The following is a 27558-nucleotide window of genomic DNA, read 5'->3' on the forward strand; positions in this document are numbered from 1 at the left end:
GGCCACCCTCCAAAGACGGACTTAAACACCCCGCCCCCAGACCCAGCTAAGCCACATCCCTGATCCAGTTAGTCCACGCCGCTCCCACTCCGCAGCCGACAGGGATTGAAAAAATGAAGGTAAAAATCAACTTCTCAGCTGCAGGAGTGGGAGGGAGAGTTACTTTCTCCCTGCAGCTTACGCTCAGACAGCACAGTGCTGCTGTCTGAGAGTGAGCTGTTCAAAAGGACATCCCTGTGTCCGTCCAGGCCCTGCACCAGACTTAGGACAGGGAGTCTGAAAGCCGGACTGTCCGGCCTAAGACCAGACCTCTGGCTACCCTAGGGGCAGGCTGCTGTAAAGGTCAAAGTTAAGTGGGTGGGCTGCTGTGGAGGTCCCATTTTAAGGAGACGAAGCACTGCGAGGGGGTCTATTAAGGGGTGGGGGACTGTGGCGGTAACTGTTAAGGGGCGCGGTACTGTAGATGTCACTGTTATAGTAGATACTGTCGATATCTTTTAACAACACACACAAACATTAAATGAAATAGATTAAATACACCCGTACAAAGCCGGGTCCTTCAGCTAGTTGTATATATTGATGCTAACCTCTACTATTAGTAATTTTTCAGTGCTAAAAGATGGTGGCTATATTGTGGAACTACAAACCGGATTCCCAAAAAGTTGGGACACTAAACAAATTGTGAATAAAAACTGAATGCAATGATGTGGAGATGGCAAATGTCAATATTTTATTTGTAATAGAACGTAGATGACAGATCAAACGTTTAATCAGAGTAAATGTATCATTTTAAAGGAAAAATACGTTGATTCAAATTTTCACGGTGTCAACAAATCCCAAAAAAGTTGGGACAAGTAGCAATAAGAGGCTGGAAAAAGTAAATTTGAGCATAACGAAGAGCTGGAAGACCAATTAACACTAATTAGGTCAATTGGCAACATGATTGGGTATAAAAAGAGCTTCTCAGAGCGGCGGTGTCTCTCAGAAGCCAAGATGGGTAGAGGATCACCAATTCCCACAATGTTGCGCAGAAAGATAGTGGAGCAATATCAGAAAGGTGTTACCCAGCGAAAAATTGCAAAGACTTTGCATCTATCATCATCAACTGTGCATAACATCATCCAAAGATTCAGAGAATCTGGAACAATCTCTGTGCGTAAGGGTCAAGGCCGTAAAACCATACTGGATGCCCGTGATCTCTGGGCCCTTAAACGACACTGCACCACAAACAGGAATGCTACTGTAAAGGAAATCACAGAATGGGCTCAGGAATACTTTCAGAAACCATTGTCAGTGAACACAATCCACCGTGCCATCCGCCGTTGCCAGCTGAAACTCTACAGTGCAAAGAAGAAGCCATTTCTAAGCAAGATCCACAAGCTCAGGCATTTTCACTGGGCCAGGGATCATTTAAAATGGAGTGTGGCAAAATGGAAGACTGTTCTGTGGTCAGACGAGTCACGATTCGAAGTTCTTTTTGGAAATCTGGAACGCCATGTCATCCGGACCAAAGAGGACAAGGACAACCCAAGTTGTTATCAACGCTCAGTTCAGAAGCCTGCATCTCTGATGGCATGGGGTTGCATGAGTGCGTGTGGCATGGGCAGCTTGCATGTCTGGAAAGGCACCATCAATGCAGAAAAATATATTCAGGTTCTAGAACAACATATGCTCCCATCCAGACGTCATCTCTTTCAGGGAAGACCCTGCATTTTTCAACAAGATAATGCCAGACCACATTCTGCATCAATCACAACATCATGGCTGCGTAGAAGAAGGATCCGGGTACTGAAATGGCCAGTCTGCAGTCCAGATCTTTCACCTATAGAGAACATTTGGCGCATCATAAAGAGGAAGGTGCAACAAAGAAGGCCCAAGACGATTGAACAGTTAGAGGCCTGTATTAGACAAGAATGGGAGAGCATTCCTATTTCTAAACTTGAGAAACTGGTCTCCTCGGTCCCCAGACGTCTGTTGAGTGTTGTAAGAAGAAGGGGAGATGCCACACAGTGGTGAAAATGGCCTTGTCCCAACTTTTTGGGGATTTGTTGACACCATGAAATTCTGATTCAGCATATTTTTCTCTTAAAATTGTACATTTTCTCAGTTTAAACTTTTGTTCCGTGATTTATGTTCTATTCTGAATAAAATATTAGAAGTTGGCACCTCCACATCATTGCATTCAGTTTTTATTCACGATTTGTATAGTGTCCCAACTTTTTTGGAATCCGGTTTGTATTTTTTACAGTAGCTATGTTAATTTTTTAAGCAGTTTTATATGATATAGTATTTAAAAGTGCAAAAATGCATTGCATTGATAATAATATTGATACAATATTGATGCTTTGAAAATAATCTGTCATATTTTTCTTTCCGTTAGGGATTTAGTAATCAAGTGGATGTGTCATATATTGCCAAACATTACAACATGAGCAAAAGCAAAGTTGACAACCAGTTCTACAGTGTGGAAGTAGGAGATTCGACTTTCACGGTACTGAAACGCTACCAGAATCTCAAGCCGATAGGTTCTGGGGCTCAGGGAATAGTTTGGTAAGTAAATAAATGACTCTTTTTTTTTTTTACTGCATTTAAAGACCTGTAATATCAATGGGACAGTGTAACATCTAAAGGCATAGTGCCCTTACATCCCCTCTTATTCGTGTTTGCCAATGACCTCAGTGTATTCTAAAATTGTATATATATTTACTATGTATGGATACAATTAAATCTGCAGTATGTAGAAAGCATGGCCATCTCTGTCCCTTCTCCTTCCGCGCCCACGCCATGCCTACTTTTGTAGACCTGGCATAAGTGGGGAAGAAGTTGCAGATTCTGCCGCAGCATGGTGTGCAACAGAATCTGCACCAGATATACGCCACAAAAGTGGCGTATATCTGTTTGTGAATTACCCACTTAAAGGGGTTTTGCCATCACATACAATGAGGGCATATCGCTAGGATGTGCCCCCATTGTCTGATAGGTGCGGGTCCCACCTCTGGGACCTGCACCTACAACGAGAACGGACCGGGGAAATTAATGAACAGTGCACCGTGTATGCGCCGTCGCCCTCCATTCATTTCAATGGGGCTGCCGAAAATAGCCGAGCGCTATTTCCGTCTGCCTCATAGAAATGAATGGGAGCAGTGGTCGCGCAGTGCGCTCCCATTCACTTGTATAGGAGCAGCGGGGAGCAGCGCTTGGTGGTAGATGGACCCCAGGAAACCCAGGGTCCTCCAGCCACAGCTCTCCCCGCTCCGTTCTCCTTGTAGGTGCGTGTCCCAGAGGTGCCCCCATTGTTTGTTATGGGAATATCCCCTTAATACTTAAAGGGAACCTGTCACCGGGATTTTGGGTATAGAGCTGAGGACATGGGTTGCTAGATGGCCACTAGCACATCCGCAATACCCAGTCCCCATAGCTCTGTGTGCTTTTATTGTGTAAAAAAAAAACGATTTGATACATATGCAAATTAACCTGCGATGAGTCACAGCTTGAAAATATGATTCTTCTCTGGTCACACAAGTAAGATATGACTCTTTTATGTTAATTTGCATATGTATCAAATCAGGTTTTTTACACAATAAAAGCACACAGAGCTATGGGGACTGGGTATTGCGGATGTCCTCAGCTCTATAACCAAAATCCCGGTGACAGGTTCCCTTTAATAAACTTCTATACAATGGAGATGCATATTTTCTTCTCTCGATACTGTAGCTATTTGTCCTCCTATACCCCTGTAAGTCCTACACAGTTGCTTGTATGTCTTATAAGACTTCTAAAATGTTGTAAAACTTATAACTTATAACTACTGCTTTACCCAATGAATTGCATTATAAAGAACAGTTGCTGCGATGTTCCATAAAGGCTTTGTTCACATTATGTGATTAACAGATGCAAATGGAGACTGTCAGGTTTCTGTTCAGTTCCCGTTCTTTTTACGGCGAGATGAGTGCTGCAGATGCCATTCTTGTCATTAAAGAGACCTTAGTGGCAGGCATACCACTAATCCTATACATGTCAGTTGCCAATGTGGCTCCAAAGTAAGCAATTCATTATGGTACTGGTAGCGTCACACTGCAAAAATAAATGACTATGTACTGTAACTTAGGAGTGCCATTGGGAGTGCAGGCGCTGAATATAAAGGCAAATAATAGTCATTTTAATAGTGAATTTTCTTTTCTGTATATATTTATTACATTATTCCCATGTCTAAAAAGCAGTTACCCATAAAATACGATTTTAATGCTAAAATGAGCCATAACAGTAATGCACAAGAGGTGTCATGTTCAGTTAGAACATAGCTCTAAGTTTTTCCCCCTCAATATCACTGTAAGGCCTCATGCACACGACCGCTGTGTGTTTTGTGGTCCGCAAATTGCGGATCCGCAAAACATGGATGGCGTCCGTGTGCGTTCTGCAATTTGCGGAAAGGCGCAGACAGCCATTAATATAACTGCCTATTCTTGTCGCAAAACGGACAAGAAAAGGACAGGTTATATTTTTGGGGCGGACCACAGACTGGAGCAACGGATGCGGAAAGCACACGGAGTGCTGTCCGCATCTTTTGCGGCCCCATTGAAGTGAATGGGTCCGCATCCAAGCTGAAAATACTGCATGAGGCCTAAAGCTAGTGGAAAAGATAGAACATTGCCTATAGTCACTTGGCCTTCCAGTCAAACAGAGCCACAGAACGTGTTCCCAGTGTTAATGTGTCCTAGAACCTCTATTAGTTATATTCTGCATATGAATAATGTCACAATGCATTTACCATGGCTGTAGGATTTGACAAGCACCAGTGTCCAGTCCAGCATTTTGTAATTACAAGAGCCGTTATACACTGCCTGGCCAAAAAGAGGTCACACACTCTAATATTTCGTTGTACCGCCTTTAGCTTTGATTACGGCACGCATTTGCTGTAGCATCATTTCCACAACCTTCGGAAATGTCACAACATTTATTTCTATCCAGTGTTGAATTAATTTTTCCCCAAGATCTTGTATTGTGAGATTTGGATTACTGTGCAAAGTCTTCACCAGCAAATCCCAAAGATTCTCAATGGAGTTCAGGTCTGGACTCTGTGGTGGTCACTCCATGTGTGAAAATGATGTCTCTTTCTTCCTGAACCACTCTTTTACAATTTGAGTCCGATGAATCCTGGCATTGTCATCTTGGCATATGCCAGTGCCATCAAGGAAGAAAAAATCCATTGATGGAATAACCTGGTCATTCAGTATATTCAGGTAGTCCTAGACCTGACCAACTGGGAAGCTCATACCTATTTGCTTATTTAAATCCACGTGGTGACCTTTTTTTTTTTTGGGCTAGGCAGTATATATACCGTCAGGATAGTGTAGTTTTATAGTAACTGATCTACATATCAGCTGCTATAATTTATTTTACATAAAAACTTTTTTAATTCACTGGCAGTTACAGCTAGGAAAATAGGAAAATTGCTAAATGTATTGTGCAAACTTCACTCTGGTTGCATATTGCTAGGATATGCCACAAGTGTCTGATCGGCAGAGGTCTGACCACCTTGACTCCTGTCATAGCGTACAATGAAGGAAAGAGTCAGTTGGTCTCCTGTTGGCCCTGGATGCATGAGCAGCCACTGACGTTGATGGGCTGATCATGCAGTCTCTGAAGAAAGTCAAGCTGCTAAAAGTTGTGCCCCTACTACTTTAGTCTAGTGCAGAGGTCCAAAACCTTTTTATGTTCTGAGGGCCACGTTATCATGTTGTTCTAATATAAGAGGCTGCTAATTTAAGGAACTGCTGTAAAGTGCGGTCAACTGTTCTGAGGGTTCAAAATGGCTGACAGACTCCCTTTAAGAAAAAGAAAGCTGAAATTTAAATGGATTCTCTGGGATGATACTGATGGGCCTTTCGTAAGATTGATCATCAGTGTTTGATCTGTGGAACTTCAGCTAGGACAATGAAGGGAGCTCTGCTTCCCCTTTATTGTCTACATAGGCATAGTACACTAGAACGAGACAAGCTGCAGTACCAGGCACCCGTACAAATGAGCCATTGTCCCCTTGTAAACAGTAGGGAGGACACCACACTCTGGGAGGTAGAACCCCTTTGATTAAACATTTATGACCCATCTGAAAAATAGGCAGTAAACGGTAAAGTTCCAGAGAACCTCTTTTATACATTGCTATTGGCCACGGGGGTATGAATTTTTATATTAGTTCAAAATAAGACTTGTTTAGCATCCTTGCAGTTTGCTCTATTCATTAAACTGTTACAAACATTTTGTTGACATCCCAGCACTAAGCATTATGTTAATGGTTTGTATTACTGTGTTAAATTAATCAGTTTTATATTGATGTATTACTATAGAAATTTAGGACAGAAAAAATCATAAAACAACTGTATCATTAATAAGATTGTTACAGAGTTTGCCATATTGAGTTCATTTCAGCTACATTTACTGGGTATACAATATTTGCAGTGATTAATGATGTCTGAGGGATCCTTTCTGCTAGATACAGTGCATTCGGAAATTCTTCATCATCCTGCACTCAATACTATAATGACTGGAAACAGATTGTTCAAAATCTTTGCTAATTTATTGAAAAGGAAAAGCTAAAATATTGCATTGACATAAGTATTCAGACCCTTTACTCAGTACTTAGTTGAAGGACTTTTGGAAGCAATTACAGCCTCCAGTCTTCCTGGGTATGATGCCACAGGATCGTGCACATCGGGATTTTGGAATTTTCAGCAATTTTTTTCTGCAGATCCTCTCAAGCTGTCAGGTTGGATTGGGAACATCAGTGTACAGCCATTTTATGGTCTCTCCATTGATGTTTTATTGAGTTCAAGTCAGGGCGCTGACTGGGCCACTCAAGGACATTCACAGAGTTGTCCCTAAGTTACTCCTGTGTTGTCTTGGCTGTGTGATTAGGGTCATTGTCTTGCTGGAAGGTAAACCTTTGGCCCAGTCTGAGGTCCAGAGCACTCTGGATCAGGTTTTTATTAAGAATATCTCTGTACTTTGCTCCATTCAGCTTTCTCTCAACCCTAACCAGTCTCTATGTCTCAGACACATAAAGATGCATCCAGCATGATGCTCCCATCACCATCCTTTACTGAAGGAATGGTATTGGGCAGTGCCTGGTTTCCTCCAAATATGATGCTTAGAATTGAGGCCAAAAAGTTCAATCATGGATTTATCAGGCCTTAGAATCTTGTTTTCCTCTGAGTCTGAGACTCCTATAGGTTCCTTTTTTCTTTTTTTGAAAATGTTCATGTGTCTTTTACTGAAGAGAGTGTTCTTTCTGACCACTGCCCTAAAGCCCAGATTTATGGAATGCTACAGTGATGGTTGACCTTCTGGAAGTTTCTCCCATCTGCACACAGGATCTTTGGAGCTCAGCCAGAGTGACCATTGGGTTTTTGGTCACCTCTCTTATCAAGGCCACTGTCCCCTGATTACTTAGTTTGGCGGGGCAGCCAGTTTAAAGAAGAGTCCTGGTTGTTCCAAATGCCTTCTATTTCCGAATTATGGAGGCCATTGTGTTCTTGGGAAGTTTCAGTGCAGCAGAAATTTTTTTGTAGCATTCTCCAGATCTGTGACTCCACACATTTTCTGTCTCAGATTTCCACAGGAAGTATTTCTATCCTCCCCATGGCTTGGTTTTTGCTCTGATATGCATTTTTAGCTGGGAGACCTTATATAAACGGTGGTACAACTTTCCAAATCATGTCCAATCAACTGAATTTACCACAGGTGGACTCTAATCAAGGTGTGAAAACATCTCAAATATGATCAAGGGAAATGGGAGGCCCTCAGAGCGTCATAACAAAGGGTCTGAATACGTATAGCATGCAACATTATTTTTTTTTTACTTTTTAACAAATTTGCAAAAATGTCTAAATTGTCCTTTCGCTTTGTCATTATGGGTTATTGAGTGTAGCTTGATGTAGGGAAACTTTTTTTTTTTTTTACCAAAAGGCCGCAACATGACAAAATGTGAAAAAAGGGAAAGGGTCTGAAGACTTTCCGATCACACTGTACTTAACCAGCAGCAACAAACACCACAGTGCAGCACAACATACATTTCCAGAAGCACCAACACCATAGTGCAACACAACATTTCTCTACCAGTGCTAAATACCACAGTGCAGCTTGAATGACCCCCAACAGCACCACATCCCAAAATACACCCCTGCAGCACCTTGCACCTAACGAATTAAGTGAAGTGGAAAATACAGCCAAGCAGCAACAATTATATAAAAGGAAGCATGCAGAAATTATTTGTAGCTTACCGAATCAGAATATAAGTGCTGCTATAAAATTTATTGCCAGCCACATATTTCTCCCTACTGTTCCAGCAGCTGCCCCACTCATTATTTTAAGCTCCTTTAACCCCTTAGTGACCACCCATACGTGTTTTTACGGCGGTCACTAAGGGGCCTTAGGCTGGGCGTTTTTACGGCGGGGACCCGGCTCTCACATGAGAGCCGGGACCCTGCTCTAACAGCCCGGACCGGCAGGAGTACCGATCCGGGCTGTTTAACCCTTTACATGCCGGGCGCAATGGCGCCCGCTGCATGTAAAGTCTCCCATCAGCACCCCGAAAATAAGATCGCGGGGTGCTGATGTGTTGGGAAGCTTACCTTGCTTCCGATCAGGGCCCCGAGCCTGTCTTCAGTTATCTCCAGCAGGCTGTGCCTCTCTGGCGCAGCCTGCTGGTCAAGGTTTGAATAGCATTGCTATTGAAATGTAATGCCTTATAGAGATAATGCATTACATTTTAAAAGCAATCAAAATACTGTATATTATAGTCCCCTTGTGGGACTTTTAAGTAGTAAATTTTTTTTTAAAAAAATACACATTTATTAAATAAAAAAAATTCCATAAAATAAAAAAATATGCTTTTTTTTCCATTGAAAATACGCTTTTCAATGAAAAAAATTGCAAAAAGAAAATATCCCCCATATGTTTGGTATTGCCGTGTCCGTAACGACCCGGACTACATAAATATTACATAAATTATCCCCTATGGTGAAAGCCGTAAAAAATAAAAATAAAAAAAAGACAGAATTTCTCATTTATTCTTAGTTTCCACCGAAAAAAATGTAATAACAAGCGATCAAAAAGCGCCATTTACTCCAAAATGATACCAATGAAAAATACAAGTTGTCCCTCAAAAATCAAGTCCTCACACAACTCCATAGAAAAAGAAAAAAAAAGTTATGGGTCTTGTGAAGTGGCAATGCAAAATCATTTTTTGGGTTAATAAAAGGGGTTTTATTGGAAAAAAAAGTAGTAAAACGTAAAAAAAAATATAAGTATTTAGTATCACTGTAATCGTACTGACCCAGAGAAAAAATATATATTATGTTATTTGTACCGAAAAATGAACGCCGTAAAATTTATAATGTAAAAACGCAGTGGCAGTATTGCTATTTTCCCCCATCTCCCTCCCAGAAAGAGTTAATAAAAGTTAATCAGAAAGTTATGTGTACCCCAAAATGGTGCCATTAAAAACTACAACTTGTCCCGTAAAAAACAAGCCCTCTTAAAGCTATATAGACGAAAAAATAAAAAAGTTATAGCTCTTGGAACGAGACCATGAAAAAAGGAAGAAAAAACCTTGGTCATAAAGGCCCAAACAGGCTTGGTCACTAAGGGGTTAATCGCTTAACACATATTTCCCCTCATTAATGACAGATATTTCCTTTTAACACCAATAGTGCCAGACAGGGAATACCCCCTTTATTGACAAATGTTCCCATTATAATACCAACCATGAAGACTCATTAGTGCCACCCAGTTTCTCCTATTCCTCAATACTGCTATCCACAGTTTGCTCACTTTTCTATATTTTACAGTCATAATAGCATACCATCCAATTACTGTCCACAAACCTTTCCATGCCAGGAAGTGCCAGGAAGAGACCATTTATGTTTAAAGGCAGTCCCAGTCTAATTCCTTTAACGGCCCCCTCCAAAAATATTGTCAGTGACTGTCATTAGCAACACAGTGAGTGACCAAATATATTAATTCACTGTGCTACTGGCTGCAGTCTGAAGTACTTCCTGATGCTCACCTTAGCATTCTGGTTGCTCTGGTCCCGGCTTACCTAGAGCAGAACTGAATAAAAGTGCCCCATGGAAGCAGAGACGGAGGCATGCGGAAGAGGAGGGCCTTGGCGTCATCAGGGAAGGCTTGAAAGATCACAAACCTTGCCTGGCTAAAAAGAACAGTTGCTCTGCTGATTGACATGCCAAACCTGGTGACAAACTGGCAGCAGCAGAAAGAATGAAGGTTGGATGGACATGGACCACTACGCTACCAATGTCATGGGGGTGGATATAGTACTGCTGATTGATTTCTGTGTCTTTCCTCACTGATACTTAGGCACCATGGATCTAAGCCCTGTTGGAAAGGGGAATTAGCCACAAGAATCAATCATCTGTAATTTATTGCTGTTCTTCATTCACGGGGGCCTGCATCTTTCAGCCTGTGTGCCTCAGAAGAGCTACTTTGCAAATATGTTAAAGTGGTTGTCTGCTTTGGACAATGTATATTAGGACCCATTTAAATGGACCGATACACTGGTCAATGATCGGGACAAAACTGTTCATTCCCAATCATTCCTAGCTAGTTAAAGCCACATTTACATGCAAGAATCATCCTCTGTGATCATTCAACCTCATACATAATCATTGTCGGCAACATCTCTATGTTGTCCACAAATTATGATTTTACGTGCTGCATGAATGATGGATCACCTGACAAACTAGCATTTTGCTCAATTGTTGGGTGACCAGTAGCACATTTACATGGGACAAGTATCGGGGATAATTGTTTATCCAGATAATTTTCTGGAACCTTTAGAAAGGCTCCCCAAAAAAATAGATCACAGATTGTCGTACTGCTGAGACCCCCCCAGTAATCTATAAGCTATAATTTGAAGAACAGCTTCAAAATAAAATATATAACCTGAAAGTTAGGCTTAGCAAAGCCTAATCCAAAGTTATGGATTAGCAAAAACTTTTCTGTTAGGATAATACAACCGGCTGCATCTGTTATGAAAAGGTCCAGTAGTATTATTTTTAAAATAGCCATGACGGATCGGGCACTAAAACCATTGTAAGTCAATGGTGGATGGATCCGTTTTATTTTGTGTCCAAAAAAACAGATCCAGCACCATTGACTTACCTTCTGTTTCATGCCGAATCCGTCTTGCTCCGCATCTCATGATGCACTCAAAAACGCTTCTTGCAGCGTTCTTCTGTCCGGCATGGAATGCAACCAAATGGAACGAAATGGATTCTGGTGCACTCCGTTTAGTTCAATTTAGTTTTGTCCCATTGACAATGAATGGGGACAAAACTAAAGCGTTTTCCTCTGGTATTGAGCTCCTCTGATGGATCTCCATAACGGAATGGAAAAGATCAGATGTAAAAGTAGCCTTATTTGTTAGGGTGCAATTTTTTATACGGACCCTTTAAAAAATTCATCTGAAGACCATTTTCTGTTTCATTATGCAGTGCTTCAATAGGACAAAATGATGCAGTGCTGCAGTGCAGCAATTATTAGCATGGCACATTAAGGTTTTCCTTCTCTACAGTGCAGCTTCTGTAGCTTGCCAAACATTTACCCAGTCAAGGAGTACAATGTCATGAACACTACATTAGTTGCTGTCAAAGTACTGGTAACCTGTCTGGAAAAATGCGCATCCACTGCCAAACTTGATGCTAGCCACCCAGAAAAGCTAGAACTAGGAAATGTAGGTCTGGCGCTAAAACATCCCTATCACTAAATACAGGGTATGATCAAAGGTTGTTATCAAAGGGTAGCTACTAGCACAGGGAATGAACAGGTAGAGTGGACGTCCTAGCTGGGGTCAGAACCAGAGGGGAATAATGTCAAATGTAAAATTGGTAGACAGTATCCTCAACATAAACAAGCCAAGTCAAACCAAGAGAGACGAACAGTGGATTAGTGAAAGGCAAGATTATAGTCAGGGAACAGTCAGAAGTCATACACAGTAACAAATAGGAAGAAGGCAAAAAAGTAGTCGGTTTAACAAGCCAGGTCAATAAGCACAAGCATACTTACAAAATGCACTTAGAGGCAAACCAAGGTAAAGGATAATAACTGGCACTAATCAAAAGGACAGCAGCACAGATTGGCTCTCAAGTCACCTCCTGACTCCCTGCTCTGTCTTTAGAGTTAGAACAGCTGAGCTCCTCACAGCTCTCAGGCTCTAAAATCTGCCACCTAAATCCACATTCAAAACACCAAAACCAGTTTCCTCATTGAATATAATGTAAAAAAAAAAACTCCACCTTGTGCGCACAGTATAAAAATGCTAGTCTTTTTCAGTAGCTGATTTAAAAAATGCTTTGGACATAGCATGTTACTTCTTGGAAGCAGATTTGATTGTGGATTTCTTAGAGAGCAATGGAGAAGCATAAACACTTTAACAAAAACTATTCTAAAACTCTTGTAAAAACTCATCAAACCCCTCCACCTAGCCCTCTGCTGCCTCTTTGCCGGGCTTCTGGAGCAGAAGCGGGCTAAGTTTTTACATGTTTTTCATAGGACATCGTCTCATATTTGGTTAAAAGTATCCAGCTCTTATAAAAACAAGTCAGCATATTAACTAGTGTTGTACACATGAATTTGAGTACTGTTACGGATGAAGTTGCAGATAGCTGGAACTTATAAATAAACGACCGACTGTCTTGATCCCAAACTAAGGAGCATATAGGTGAGCCCTATAAAACACTAAGCGCTCTCCCTGACTGCTATGCACATGCAAGGGTCTCAATGGTAGACGATTGCATGCCCACGTACCTAAGACTGTGTGACACCTGAAAACCCTATAATAGTGAGGGTACACGACCACCGGCTCCCTGCACTTAATACAGACGGAGTCAGGGTCACCTAGAATCAAGCCATCAAGGAAACACAATAAAGGAAAATACTTATCTTGAGCAAACAGCAGCAGCCTCCAGCAGTGAACACTTCATCCAGGAAGTAGTATAAACCGCAAAGTGAGGCAGTATGGGAGGGAATATAAAGGAAGACGATTAGTCTAAATAAGTGACACCTGGCAGAAGGAAAGATGACAAAGTGAAACCAAAACAAAGAATGTCATACAAGAGGTAGAGAAGAACGTCTGCCAGATCTTCTCACAGAACTGGCAGTGACAGTACCCCTTCCCTCTACGGGTAGACTCCGGACACTCAGAGCCCACCTTGTCAGGATGAGACCTATGGAAAGCCCTGATGAGACGAGTGGCCTTAATGTCCGCCACTGGGACCCACAACCTCTCCTCAGGACCATAACCCTCCCAATGAACGAGGTACTGAAGAGAATCGCGGATAATGCGAGAATCCACAATCCTAGAGACCTGAAATTCAAGATTACCATCAACAAAAATCGGAGGAGGAGGCAAAGAGGAGGGTACAGTGGGTTGGACATAAGGTTTTAATAGGGACCTGTGAAAAACATTATGGATCTTCCAAGTCTGAGGAAAATCAAGACGGAAGGCAACGGGATTGATGATGGACAAGATCTTATAAGGCCCAATAAACTTAGGACCCAACTTCCAGGAGGGAACCTTCAGTTTGATATTCTTTGTAGACAACCACACCAGATCACCCACATTCAGGTCCGGACCAGGCACATGTCTCTTATCCGCCACACGCTTATATCTCTCACTCATCCTCTTCAGATTAACTTGAATCTTTTGCCAAATAAATGACAAAGACGAGGAAAATCTCTCCTCATCAGGTAAACCAGAAGACCCCTCTCCAGAGAATGTCCCAAACTGCGGATGAAACCCATATGCACCAAAAAATGGTGACTTATCAGAGGACTCCTGGCGACGTTTTTTTTAAAGCAAACTCAGCAAGGGACAAAAAAGAATACCAATCCTCCTGATTCTCCGCCACAAAACAGCGCAGATACAGTATGTCTCCAGATTCTGATTGACGCGTTCGATCTGACCATTCGACTGCGGGTGAAAAGCAAAAGAGAACAACAACCGAACCCCCAAGCGAGAAGAGAAGGCCTTTCAGAATCTGGAAACAAATTGCGTGGCCCTATTAGAAACGATGTCTGAAGGAATGCCATGCAATTTAACAATGTGATCAACAAACGCTTGCGCCAGCGTCTTAGCATGGGTAAGCCAGGAAAGGGAATGAAATGCGCCATTTTGCTAAAACGGTCCACTACCACCAGAATCACAGTCTTCCCCGAGGAACGAGGCAGGTCCGTAATGAAGTCCATGGACAGATGCGTCCAAGGACGGGAAGGAATGGGTAACGGGAGGAGAGAACCCGATGGCCGTGAATGAGGGACCTTGGCACGAGCGCAGGTCTCGCAGGCTGCCACAAAACCCTCAACCGTCTTACGAAGAGCTGGCCACCAGAATCTCCGAGCAATGAGATCCACTGTGGCTCTACTCCCCGGGTGCCCAGCAAGGACAGTATCGTGGTGCTCCTTAAAAACCTTGTGTCGTAAAGCGAGAGGCACAAACAACCTCCCAGGAGGACAAAGATCAGGAGCCTCTGCCTGGGCTGCCTGAACCTCTGCCTCCAAATCAGGATAAAGAGCAGAGACGACCACCCCTTCAGCCAAAATGGGATCCGGGTCTTCAAAGTTCCCCCCTCCTGGAAAACAATGTGAAAGGGCATCCGCCTTCACGTTTTTAACCCCAGGGCGGAACGTAACAACAAAATTAAACCTAGAAAAGACCACCTGGCCTGTCTCAGGTTCAGACACTTGGCCGATTCCAAGTAGGCCAGATTCTTATGGTCGGTAAACATGGTAATAGGGTGTCTGGCTCCCTCTAACCAATTGCGCCATTCCTCAAAAGCTAATTTGATGGCCAACAACTCCCTATCTCCCACATCGTAATTTATCTCTGCAGAGGAGAGTTTCCTTGAGAAAAAGGCACACAGACGCCATTTGGCAGGAGAGGGACCCTGAGAAAAGACTGCACCCAAACCCTCCTCAGAAGCATCCACCTCAACATTAAAAGGTAGAGAGACATCAGGTTGTACCAAAATGGTAGCGGAAGCAAAACTCTCTTTAATACTAGAAAAGGCTTTAAGCGCATCTACCGACCACGAGGAAAAATCTACCCCCTTTTTAGTCATATCAGTGAGTGGCTTAACAACAGAGGAATAATTCAAAATGAACTTTCTGTAATTGGCAAAACCCAAAAACCGCATCAGCGCCTTCTGATTCTCAGGAAGCTCCCAATCAAGCACAGCGCGGACCTTCTCAGGGTCCATCCAAAAACCAGAAGCGGAGAGAAGAAAACCAAGAAATTGAATCTCCGGAACCGCAAACAAACATTTTTCCAGTTTAGCGTACAATTTATTCTCCCGCAGAATCAGCAAGACGTGACATAGGCGGTCCCGATGAGTCTTGAAATCAGGAGAAAATAATCTAAATGTCATCTAGATACACCAGTACAAATTTCCCCAATAAATAATAAAAAATGCTGTTCGCAAAATGTTGGAAGACGGCCGGAGCATTCATCAAACCAAAGGGCATAACCAAATTCTCGAAATGAAACTCAGGGGTATTAAAGGCCGTCTTCTATTCGTCCCCTTCCCTGACCCGGACTAGGTTGTATGCCCCTCTTAAATCCAACTTAGAACAAACTTTAGCCCCAACAATCTGGTTAAACAGGTCCGGGATCATAGGAAGCGGATATGGGTCACGAATCGTGATACAGTTCAGCTCCCTGAAATCCAGACAAGGTCTTAAAGCATCTTTTTTCTTAAAAAAAAAAAACTGCGGCAACAGGTGACTTCGAGGGTCAGATGTGTCCCTTTCTCAGGCTCTCAGAGATATAAGTACGCATAGCGACTCTTTCAGGTTGGGAGAGATTGTATAATGGTGATTTGGGCAGCTTGGCGCCTGGGATGAGATTAATAGGGCAGTCGTACTCCCGGTGAGGGGGCGACTCCTGGACACCACTCTCGGAAAACACATCCGAAAATTCAGAGAGAAAAGATGGCACAGTCTTGGTAGAAACCTCTGAAAGAGACGCCGTGAGGCAATTCTCTCTGCAAAACCATTTATTTACCTTGCTTGCCAATCAATGGTGGGGTTATGTTTAGTGAGCCAGGGTAGCCCCAAGACTAGAGGAGTAGGTAATCCGCTTAAGACGAAACATGACATATCCTCAACATGAGCGTCACCCACAGTCAAACGGATAATGTGAACTATGCCCTTTAACGATCTTTGAGAAAGTGGAGCTGAATCGATAGCAAAAACAGGTATATCCTTTTCCAAAGTGCATACCTGGAAACCATGCGTTGTTACAAATTGATTATCAATGAGATTGACAGCTGCTTCACTATCTACAAAAATCTCACAAACAATGTTCTTGCTGTCTAGCGCCACCCTGGCAGGTAGGAGAAAACGGGAACTACAAGCAAACGGCAAGCCTTCAATTTCCGCATCAAACTTGCCAATAGTAGCAAATGGAAAGTTTTTAGAGTTTTTTTTTTTTTTTTGTTTTGTTTTTATTACCCTAAGAAAACTCAATGAATCTCTTAGAGGGGCAAACATTAGCCAAATGATTTATACCCCCACAACAGAAACAAACCCTCCTCTGAGAGCTGAATCCTCTACTATCAGAGGCAAGCAAACCCAGCTGCATGGCCTCCTCCTCAGAGGGGATTGAGACAGACTGAGACCCCTGCTCACTGAATAAGACAGCCCCACTGTCCTTGGGCTGAATATGACAGGAAAGAGTAGTCTCCTCTCTCTCTCTCTAAGACGCCTGTCAATACGAACAGCTAGAGACATGGCTGACTCTAGCGACGCTGGTCTCTCATGAAAAGCGAATGCATCTTTCAATCTTTCCAAAAGACCATGGCAAAATTGACTTCGGAGTGCAGCATCATTCCAACAAGCATCAGCTGCCCATATATTCGAAATTCAGAACAATATATCTCTGCAGACTGTTTACCCTAGCATAAAAGACGCAGTTTAGATTCAGCCAGAGCAATACGATCCGGGTCATTATATATCTGCCCCAGGGCTACAAAAAATTCATCCACCGATTGGAGGGGCCGTGCCCCCACCGGCAGCGAAAAGGCCCAAGACTGAGCATTATACCTGAGCAGCAAGATGATGATCCCCACCCTCTGCTCCTCATCACCAGAGGAATGGGGAAGTAGGCAAAAATTGATTTTGCTAGCCTCTCTAAAGCAAACAAAATTCTTACTACCCCCAGAGAACGTATCCGGAAGCGAGATCTCAGGCTCGGAACAAACTCCATGAACGCCAGCAGAACCAGTCACCTGAAACTGAGACACAGTTTTACGGAGATCTGCTACCTCCAGTGAAAGACCTTGCATGCAGTCAATCAAGGCTGAAACCGGATCCATGCTTAAGACGGTTATGGCGGTTTATAATGTCACGGATGAAGTTGCAGATAGCTGGAACTTATAAATAAACGACCGACTGGCTTGATCCCAAACTAAAGAGCATATAGGTGAGCCCTATAAAACCCTAAGAGCTCTCCCTGACTGCTATGCACATGCAAGGGTCTCAATGGTAGACGATTGCATGCCCACGTACCTAAGACTGTGTGACACCTGAAAACCCTACAATAGTGAGGGGACACGACCAACGGCTCCCTGCACTTACTACGGACGGAGTCAGGGTCACCTAGAATCAAGCCAGCAAGGAAACACAATAAAGGAAAAGACTTATCTTGAGCAAACAGCAGCAGCAGCCTCCAGCAGTGAATACTTTATCCAGGAAGTAGTATAATCCGCAAAGTGAGGCAGTATGGGAGGGAATATAAAGGAAGACGATTAGTCTAAATAAGTGACACCTGGCAGAAGGAAAGATGACAAAGTGAAACCAAAACAAAGACCGTCATACAAGAGGTAGAGACGAACATCTGCCAGACCTTCTCACAGAACTGGCGGTGACAAGTATGTTTACGAAGGACCATCCTTTTGTTAGCTGATACAGTATTAGAATTATACTCCCCTCTGAGAATCAGGATGCGCCACCGTGATATGAGGCCCCTTCCATTAATAGCTCTATTAAGTGTGCGTCTATAGTGTATACACAATTGCTTTCCACCTTTTTATACTTAGACATAAACTAAAATTATCTCTGAAGCCCAGTTAAGCAGCTGTTTCCTACAGTTTCCATTTTTGGCTGGGTTTACATGTTCAGGGTTTTTTATGCTGCTTTTGAAGCAAAGCCAGGAGTGGATTTAAAAAGAGGATAACACTCAGTCTTCCTCCTGGCCTTGGAAATATTTAAGCTGCCAAACTATAGATAATTAAATAGAGGCTGTAAAAACAGAACCTATAAAACAATAGCACAACTGCTTTTTTTCCTAAAAAAACATTCTATCCCAATTTAGAGTTTTATTTGGTAGCATTAGGAAGTACAAAAAATTTACTGGTCCTTAAAGGGGTTGTGGCATTTCAACAAATGACAAAGTTAATACAAAGCACTTACTAATATTTTGTGATTGTCCATATTGCTTCCTTTGCTGGCTGGATTAATTTTTTTATCACATTATACACTGTTTGTTTCCATTCTTACGACCATTAATGCAGCAGTGGTGGCCATGCTTACACAATATGGGAAAAGCACACCAACGTTCCCAGCCACCAGGGAGGCTGTCACCGTTTCCTACAGTGTGCAAGCATGGCCACCACTGCTGGATTGTGATCAAAAGATTACAGATTCAAATCCCTTAAAAGGTTGTCTCCTTAGGAAATGCCATTATCATGTAGACAAAGTTAATTCAAGTCACTTACTAATGTATTGTGATTGTCCATATTGCTTCCTTTGGTGGCTTGATTCATTTTTCCATCACATTATACACTGCTCGTATATGGGGGTTACAACTACCCTGCAATCCAGCAGCGGTGGTCGTGATTGCACACTATAGGAAAAAACAAAGGCCTATGTCCACCAGAGAGGCTGGAGCATTTTCCGCTGCTGGATTTCAGGTTAAAGAACCAATCTGTATAAATAAGAATAACAGAAAAACAATGGGGCACATTCATTAAGACCGGTAGTAGATCTGCCGAAGTTATGAGGAGGCACCGGCCTCTACATGACTTCGGAGCATCCAGTGCCAGTCTGAATGTAAGACAGCTTCTGTGTTGTCTTACATTCAGACCATTTTCTAAGCCAATCTGCGCCAAAAATACACATAATATAGACACATTTCTGTTTAATAAATGACCCCCAATGCTTTTAAGAATGGTCTTAAAGGGGTTGTCCAGGTTCAGAGCTGAACCCGGACATTCCCATATTGTCACCCAGGCAGCCCCCTGACAAGAGCATCGGAGCATTTCATGATCCGATGCTCTCCTTTGCCCTGCTCTGAATCGCTCAGGGCAAAGGCATTTTCGGGAGATCCGGTGATGTACTCTCCTTAGGGCTGCCAGGAGGAGGCTTCCGCCCAGCAGTGTATTATTGTCAATAAAAAAGCCAGTGCCCAATTACATGCTCCGATGATAACATCAGGGGGGGCTGTCCGGGTGAAAATATAGGTATGTCCGGGTTCAGATCTGAACTTGGACAACACCTTTAAGTAATATTTACATTTTTGGCTTTTCATATTGATCTTCACTGTTATGAATATTTGTTTTTGCTGCTTGTTTTTTTATAGGTGTTATCATTCCTTCCAGTTCTCATTGTGCTTCTCTTTCTTGTCTTTCAGTGCTGCTTATGATGCTGTCCTTGATAGAAATGTGGCCATTAAGAAACTCAGTCGGCCATTTCAGAATCAAACACATGCTAAACGAGCATACAGGGAGCTGGTCCTAATGAAGTGTGTAAATCATAAAAATGTAAGTTTTTTGACAACTCTCTACGGTTTGTGATCTTTCATATGTTGTCTTGTTTATTGTAATTTGTGTTACTTTTCTTATCCTCCGTATAATGTGACAACCTATGACAGTCCATGATTGGGAAACTGGTTTTCAAAAGCTTTTGTCACTAGATAACACTGTGACGTGTTATCACCGTTCTTTTTAGTTCTGATACAGATGAAGACAACATAATGGGGTATAATAATTAGAATATTCTTCATGCCCTTACCCTGCCTTCTCCCTCTGTGTCATTTTGACATTTTGGTGCCATATCTTAAGATTTGGCGGGGTGGCCATGCTCATTCAGTCATTGAATGTTCACATAGGTTATCACCTCAAGGGGCTGTTTAAACTTACAGATTTATTGAACTATCTTATAGATGTTCTAAAGCAGGGGTGCACAACCTGCGGCCCGGGGGCCACATGCGGCCCTTGATACCATTCTGTGCGGCCCCTAACCATCTGGTAACAGACATGTATGCCTATGTCTTGTGGCTGCTCACATGTATTTTTCATGTATTTCTCCCATTAGATGGGAGTCCTGGAGGTATAACTAGACATTAATGGTATATAATGTGTGTTCAATATGCCATAAGTACAATTTTTCAGTTGTTAATACACCTTTAAATTTTAATTTCGGCCCTCGTCATTGGTTCAGTCTGGCAATGTGGCCCCCAACGAGGAAACGTTGTGCACCCCTGTTCTAAAGCAAAGAAGACTGGCAACAGTTTCTTATAAGGGAGACACACTAGAAGAAGGTTTGTGCTCCATGGCACACTTTTGGTCACTCTACTGTGATACTTAAAGGGGTTGTCCCATGAAAAATTACATTTATCAAAAATCTACATTTATCAAACCGGCACCTGGATATAAACACCTTTGTAATTGCATGTAATAAAAAATTATATCCACTGAGCTATTCCAGAAACTGTATCTGCATAGCTCCACTTGCTGTTTGTTCTTTTTCTTAATTGTTTTTCCGGCTCACTGAGAAGGCCGCACATGCTCAGTTTCATCCTTAACCGCTGCCAGCCATATCTCCTGCTAGAAGCTGACAGTTACAGGACACACCCCCTGAGTTAGGACATGCCCCCTGAGTTAGGACACGCCCCCTGAGATGTCAGCTTGAAATAAATCTAGCAAAGAAATTGGAGCAATGAACGGGGAGATCTCTGGTTCAATGCGAGGTACAGAGCTGGTTCTAGCTTTGTTAGAAAAGATTGGCATGCACTACAAGGATGACAGCACTGTACCTGAAATGTCACAGTAGTTCATCCTCTGCCTATGGGCTTGTATCCATATCACAAGAGAACCTGTCAGCTCTCCTGACATGTGTTAGTAAATGCTTACATTTATCATGAACTCATTCTGGAGAATATTTTCTTAGAACTTAGCATTGTATTGTGAATGAATTGCTAGCAGTCTGCAGTAACGGTACAGAGTGGTGGTAACAAGTTGGGGGGGTGTACCTGGCAGCAATGATTGGATAGTCAGTCTGTGCTGGTACACCCCCCCAACAGGTTACCAGCCAGCCCTCTGTGCCCTTACTGCAGACTACCAGCAGTTCATTCATAACTTCTAGTGGAGATAATAAAGGAATGGTACAACATACAGCCATAAGAATAGATGTTCCAGAATTGTTATTACTTGGGGAATGCACAAAGCTAATAAAACAGGCATGTCAGGAGTGGTGAAAGGTCCTCTTTAAAGAGTAGATGCTCCAGAATTCTTATTAAATGGAGAATACAAGTGTTTGCTAAAATGGGCATGTCACGAGGGCTTTCAGATACTCTGCATGGTAGGGGTGGGCGGTATAGGCAATATGCAATATAAATTTGTGCCACGATATGGATTTTGTGCATATCGCCGGACTGCGATATGACCACGGAGCGACAGTTCCGATCGGAGTCCCAGCAGTGTAATGCTAGGGCTCTGATCAGTTACCATGGCAGTGAAAAAACACGGATGCACACAAGATTGTCATCCACGTCCGTGATCCGTGTCCGTTTTTTCCTATCATTTCAATGGCAAACTTGACTTAGATATTTTTTTGCAACTTAACAAAAATGTAAAAAAGTTAAAGGATCTGAAGACATTCCGAAGACACTGTACACTTTATATTTCTTAAATTTTTCTTTGAGATTTTTTTGTCAAGCTTCATATGTACATTTTGTTTTAAATGGGCAAGGTTTGAGTATTCTGTAGCCAAGTCTTAGGCATTGTATTTGGAGAGGTGAAGGTTACCATAATTGGGGAAAAAAATGATGTCCAGAGCATGTAGATTGTCCATTTTTCTAACGATTTATACATAAATTGAACATTGGATATTTATTAACATTTACATCCTCAATAATGCAAGGAAATTTGAATATGTACCATGTATTATATGTAATATGGGGGCATTGATTTGGTCAGATATGTCCACACTGTATATGTTTAGATGGCACCAATGACTGCAGTACAGTAGCGATTCAAAGTCTCGCCGCAGTGTATTATTACCCATGAATGACAACCATTGTTCAGTCCCCTTTCGGATTTTCTGCATTCCAGTTCCCTAAATCTCCCAGATGAATAGAGACAAGGATTTCTCAGGCATTCTTTCCTGCTGGTTGCTACAGATTCTAAGTCATTTAAAGTGCAACAAGTGGTTCTCCTCGGGTGTCCACTTGATGACATACAGTATCGCAATAGTCAATGCAAACAGTCTGCTGTCAACTGTATAGTCCTCATGCCTTCTCCGGAGTGTGCGTTACGTAATAGCATCATCATGAATCTGATGATTTTTTTTCCCTTTTCTGCATTTCAAAAGCCATAACTTTTTTTTATACTACTGTCGACATCGCCACACAAGGGCTTGTTTTATTATGCTTGTATGTATTTTTTAAAGGCACCATTTTTGGGGACCTCAATAAATTTTTTAGGATGGGTGGCACTGTAATTAAACAACGCAATTTCACTATTGCTTTTAGGGTTTCTTTTTTTGGTCTTTGCTATGCAGCAGTAATGATATTTTGACTTTATTCTATGGGTCAGTATGATTATGGATATACCAAATTGTATGGTTTTTCTTATGGTTATAAAAAAATTAAAAACAGCTTTAGAAAGTTTACGTTATATATTTTGATGCTAATAATTTTTAAAATTTTTCAGCTGATGGAACTGTGTGAAGGCTCATTTATTGCAGGATGAGCTATAGCTTTTAATGATACTGTGGCATACACGGGACCTTGTGTGTGGGGAAGGGGGGGGAAGTTAAGGTGACCAACAAATGATTTGAGTTTCTTTCATTGTTTTTTTTATTTTTATTTTTTACAGTGTTCACCATGTGGGTTAAACAATATGAGTTTTTAATACATTGGGTCATTTCGGACACGCCAGTACCAATTATGTTCATCTTTATGTATCTATGAGAACTGGGAAAAAAAAATTTAAAATTTTTATTGAGCTGTTTATATTTTTTTTAGTCCCCTTAAAGAAACACTCTCACAAAAAATGTTATTCTCTGACCTGATAGAAAGCTATATCATATAAACAGCAGTGAAGGTAATCTTGATACCAGTGACTGTATTTGTGAGTTATCCTGTAAGATCCTCACCTGCTTTGCACTCCAGGGGAACCAAGAGGGGTCCTCGTGGAGTTGCGGGACAGGTTGGATACAGAACAGTGGGCCCAACTAACAGTTGCCATGGACAAGATCCAGCAGCAGCTGAATGAATTAACGGGAGCCGTTTACCTGCTGTTCCAACGACGCCCAAATATACCAGCAGCCGCTGCAGCGCAAATCCAAGAGCAACTGACAACTGTGATGGAGGAGGTTCAGCAGCTTATCCAGGGAGCCTCAGCACTACCCGTCACTATCGCAAGGCATCAAACAGAACCTAAGATCCCTCTGCCTGACCCCTTCACAGGAGAGCGACAGGAGTTCTTAAACTTCAGGGACTCCTGTCTCCTTTATTTCCAGTTACGACCGATGGCTTCTGGCACTCTCAGGCAGAGAATTGGGATTGTAATGTCACTGCTACGTGGAGACCCGCAACGTTGGGCATTTAACTTGCCTCAAGACCATACAGCTTTTTCGTCAGTGGATGCCTTCTTCGAGGCTATGGCTGTGATTTACGATGACCCGGATCGTACTCGCACCGCAGAGACCAATCTTGAGCATATTCAACAAGGCCGCCGCCCAGCTGAAGAATACGCTGCAGAATTCAGGCGATGGGCAGCTTTCACCACCTGGGGCGACGCAGCCCTACGCCATCGCTTCCGTTTGGGACTTTCGGATGCGGTCCGGGATCTTCTTTTGGCCTTGCCTACCCCCTTCTCGTTGGAAATGGCTATCTCTCAGGCAATCGATGCCGACAGGCGAATCCGTGAGAGGCGAGTGGAACGGTCGTCTCGGTTTTCATCCCCTCGACCACATCCAGGGCCTCTAAAATCGGCCGAAGAGCCAATGGAGGTTGGATCCTCCCATCTCACACAGGCAGAACGAGCTCGTCGCCAACAGAAAGGCCTGTGCCTATTTTGCGGGAAGTCTGGACACCTCGTTAAAACCTGTCCCCTCCTGCCGGCGGGAAACGAATGAACCTAGGGGGCATAGAGGAGAACCCCCTAGGTGCTATTATCCCTCCTCCAAGCCGGGTGATGGTATCCATATCCTTACGGTGGCAAGACAAGCTCCATGAGTTGTCAGCACTAATCGATTCTGGGGCCGCTGGGAATTTTGTGGACTCAACCTTGGTTCGTCGACTTGGCATCCCGTTGATCCAGCCGAAAACCACCATGTCAGTGACCGCGATTGATGGTTCCCCTCTTCAAGATGGTCGTGCAGTGTGGATGACTCCGGGAATACAGGTAACGGTGGGGGCTGATCATCGGGAGACCTTAAGCCTTTTTGTCCTTGACATGCCATCCACTCCCGTGATTTTGGGTCTCCCTTGGTTAAGGCTCCATAATCCAGTAGTGGACTGGCGCTCGGGTCTTATCTGTCAGTGGAGTACGGAATGCCTTACTAAGTGCATTCGTCCCGACCTGTCACTAGCCTCCATGGAAGTATTAAGTACTTTACCACAGCAGTATCATAGTTTCCGAGATGTGTTCAGTCCTCAGGGGGCTGATGTATTACCTCCCCACAGGTCATATGATTGTCCTATAGACCTGTTGCCAGGCACCATGCCACCACGAGGGCATCTTTATAATCTCACTGGGCCTGAGGTTCAGGCTCAGCGGGAGTATATTAAAGAGAACCTTGAGAAGAATTTCATTCGTCCATCCACTTCCCCTGCTGGAGCTGGATTCTTCTTTGTGGAGAAGAAGGATGGAGGCTTGAGACCTTGCATCGATTATCGTGCCCTTAATCGGATTACGGTGAAGAATCGGTATCCACTGCCTCTGATTGATGATCTGTTTTCTCAGGTGGCAGGGGCCCGAGTCTTCACCAAACTCGATTTAAGGGGTGCTTATAATTTAGTTCGCATTAGAGAGGGTGACGAATGGAAGACCGCATTTAATACCAGAGACTGGCATTACGAGTATCTCGTGATGCCTTTCGGTCTCTGTAATGCTCCCGCGGTCTTCCAGGAGTTCATCAACGATGTTCTCAGAGATTTCTTGGATAGATGTGTTGTTGTCTATCTAGATGACATACTAATCTACTCCTCGGATCTGGTCTCTCATCGGAGACACGTGTGTCAGGTTTTCCAGAAGCTGAGGGAGAACCGCCTCTATGCCAAACTTGAGAAGTGTCTGTTTGAGGTGAAGGAGTTGCCTTTCCTGGGGTACATTATCTCAGAAAAGGGATTGGCTATGGACCCATCCAAACTTTCTGCTGTCTTGGATTGGCCTCAACCTAAGGATCTTAAGGGGTTGCAGCGTTTCTTAGGCTTTGCCAACTTCTACCGCAAGTTTATTAATAATTTTTCTGCGATAGTAGTACCTCTCACCAACCTCACTAAGAAGGGAGCTAATCCTTCTAAGTGGACGAGAGAGGCAGTCAGAGCCTTTGAGACGCTGAAACAGGCCTTTTGCACGGCACCAATTCTTACTCATCCAGACACCTCCAGACCTTTTGTTCTCGAGGTCGATGCCTCAGAGGTCGGTGTAGGGGCAGTTCTCTCACAGTATTCTGGGGACCCCGAGAGGTTACATCCCTGTGCCTTCTTCTCTCGGAAGCTCTCTCCAGCCGAGTGTAATTATGATATCGGCAATAGAGAGCTTCTGGGAGTAAGATTGGCTTTTCAAGAGTGGAGACATTGGCTAGAGGGTGCAGAACATCCCATCACGGTTTACACTGACCACAAAAATGTGGAGTATCTAGAGAGTGCCAAAAGACTCAACTCCCGACAAGCCAGGTGGGCATTGTTTTTCACCCGCTTCAATTTCCGCCTCACTTATAAACCAGGTTCCAAAAACGTGAAGGCAGATGCCCTGTCCCGCTGCTTCCCTGAGGTTGCTTCCGTCCTGGACTCTGAGCCAGAAACCATTCTCCCAACTAAATGTTTTCTTGCTGCCCTGGGGGCCGCAGAAGTAATGGAGGACTTGTCCTCTCTTCTTGAGCCCTCACAGGCAGAGAGTCCACCTGACAAACCCGAGGGTCGATGGTTCGTACCCATTAACCTTCGATTGTAGGTCATCCGACAGCTTCATGACTCAAAGTCTGCCGGGCATTTGGGTGTTAAAAAAACACTTGCCCTTGTTAAACGTCACGTGTGGTGGCCCAACATGTCCGTGGATGTTAAGGCCTATATCCAGGCAGGTACTGTTTGCGCCAGATGTAAACCGTCCCGGTCTGCCCCTTCTGGGACTTTACTCCCACTGCCTATTCCCCAGGCTCCATGGACTCACATTTCCATGGATTTCATCACAGATTTGCCAAGGTCCTCTGGAAGTACGGTAATCTGGGTAGTGGTGGACCGTTTTAGTAAAATGGCCCATTTTATCCCACTCCCTGGATTGCCCTCGGCCAGAGAATTGGCAGATCTGTTCTTGAATCATGTCTTTCGATTACACGGAGCGCCGGATGACATTGTTTCAGACAGAGGAGTGCAATTCATCTCCCGCTTCTGGCGTTCTTTCTGCTCCCGATTGGGTATTAATTTGTCTTTTTCTTCTGGTTTTCACCCAGAGACCAACGGTCAGACGGAAAGGACTAACCAGACCCTGGAGCAATATCTCCGGTGCTTCGTGTCAGACTGCCAGGAGGAATGGGCAGCGTATCTACCCTTTGCGGAGGTGGCTTATAATAACTCTGAGCATGCTTCCACTAAGATGTCTCCGTTCAGGTGCGTGGGGGCAGGGATCCAAGACTCTCTTCTTTGGCCGGACCCTCCACTGACTCACCGGTGGTGGATCAGTGGTTCAAGGATAGGCGTCCCATTTGGTCGTCGGCCCAGCGGAATCTCCGCAGTGCGGTGGCGCAACAGAAGAAATTTGCTGATCGTCATCGCACCGTAGAGCAAAAGTTTAAGGTGGGAGATCAGGTGTGGGTCTCCACCCGGAACATTCCGCTGCATCAGCCATCTTCCAAGTTGGGTCCTCGATTCATTGGCCCATACCCAGTGACACAAAAGATCAACCGAGTTACGTACAAGGTTGCTCTTCCACCGTCGATCCGAGGAGTGAACACCTTTCATGTTTCACTTCTCAAATCGGCAGCCGACTCCGCTCCCTTCATTCAGACCCCATCCCCGCTGGAGGTCCAAGGGGTACCGGA

At 43.5% G+C, this 27558-nt stretch overlaps 1 protein-coding gene across 5 annotated transcripts in view; it reads left to right on the top strand.

Moving 5' to 3' along the window:
- Window positions 1-27558, top strand: part of MAPK10 (mitogen-activated protein kinase 10) — a 162203-nt gene that overhangs the window by 14725 nt on the left and 119920 nt on the right. For 4 of the 5 annotated variants that reach the window (XM_044278117.1, XM_044278090.1, XM_044278100.1 and 1 more), the window contains exons 2-3: window positions 2381-2550; window positions 19703-19832. In XM_044278117.1, coding sequence (XP_044134052.1) covers window positions 2381-2550; window positions 19703-19832 — 300 coding nt within the window. Of the gene's footprint in view, window positions 1-2380; window positions 2551-19702; window positions 19833-27558 lie in introns of those variants that run through there. The other variant, XM_044278124.1, reaches the window with a different exon arrangement.

This window comes from Bufo gargarizans, chromosome 1 (genome assembly GCF_014858855.1).
Source record: "Bufo gargarizans isolate SCDJY-AF-19 chromosome 1, ASM1485885v1, whole genome shotgun sequence".
Taxonomy (NCBI): domain Eukaryota; kingdom Metazoa; phylum Chordata; class Amphibia; order Anura; family Bufonidae; genus Bufo; species Bufo gargarizans.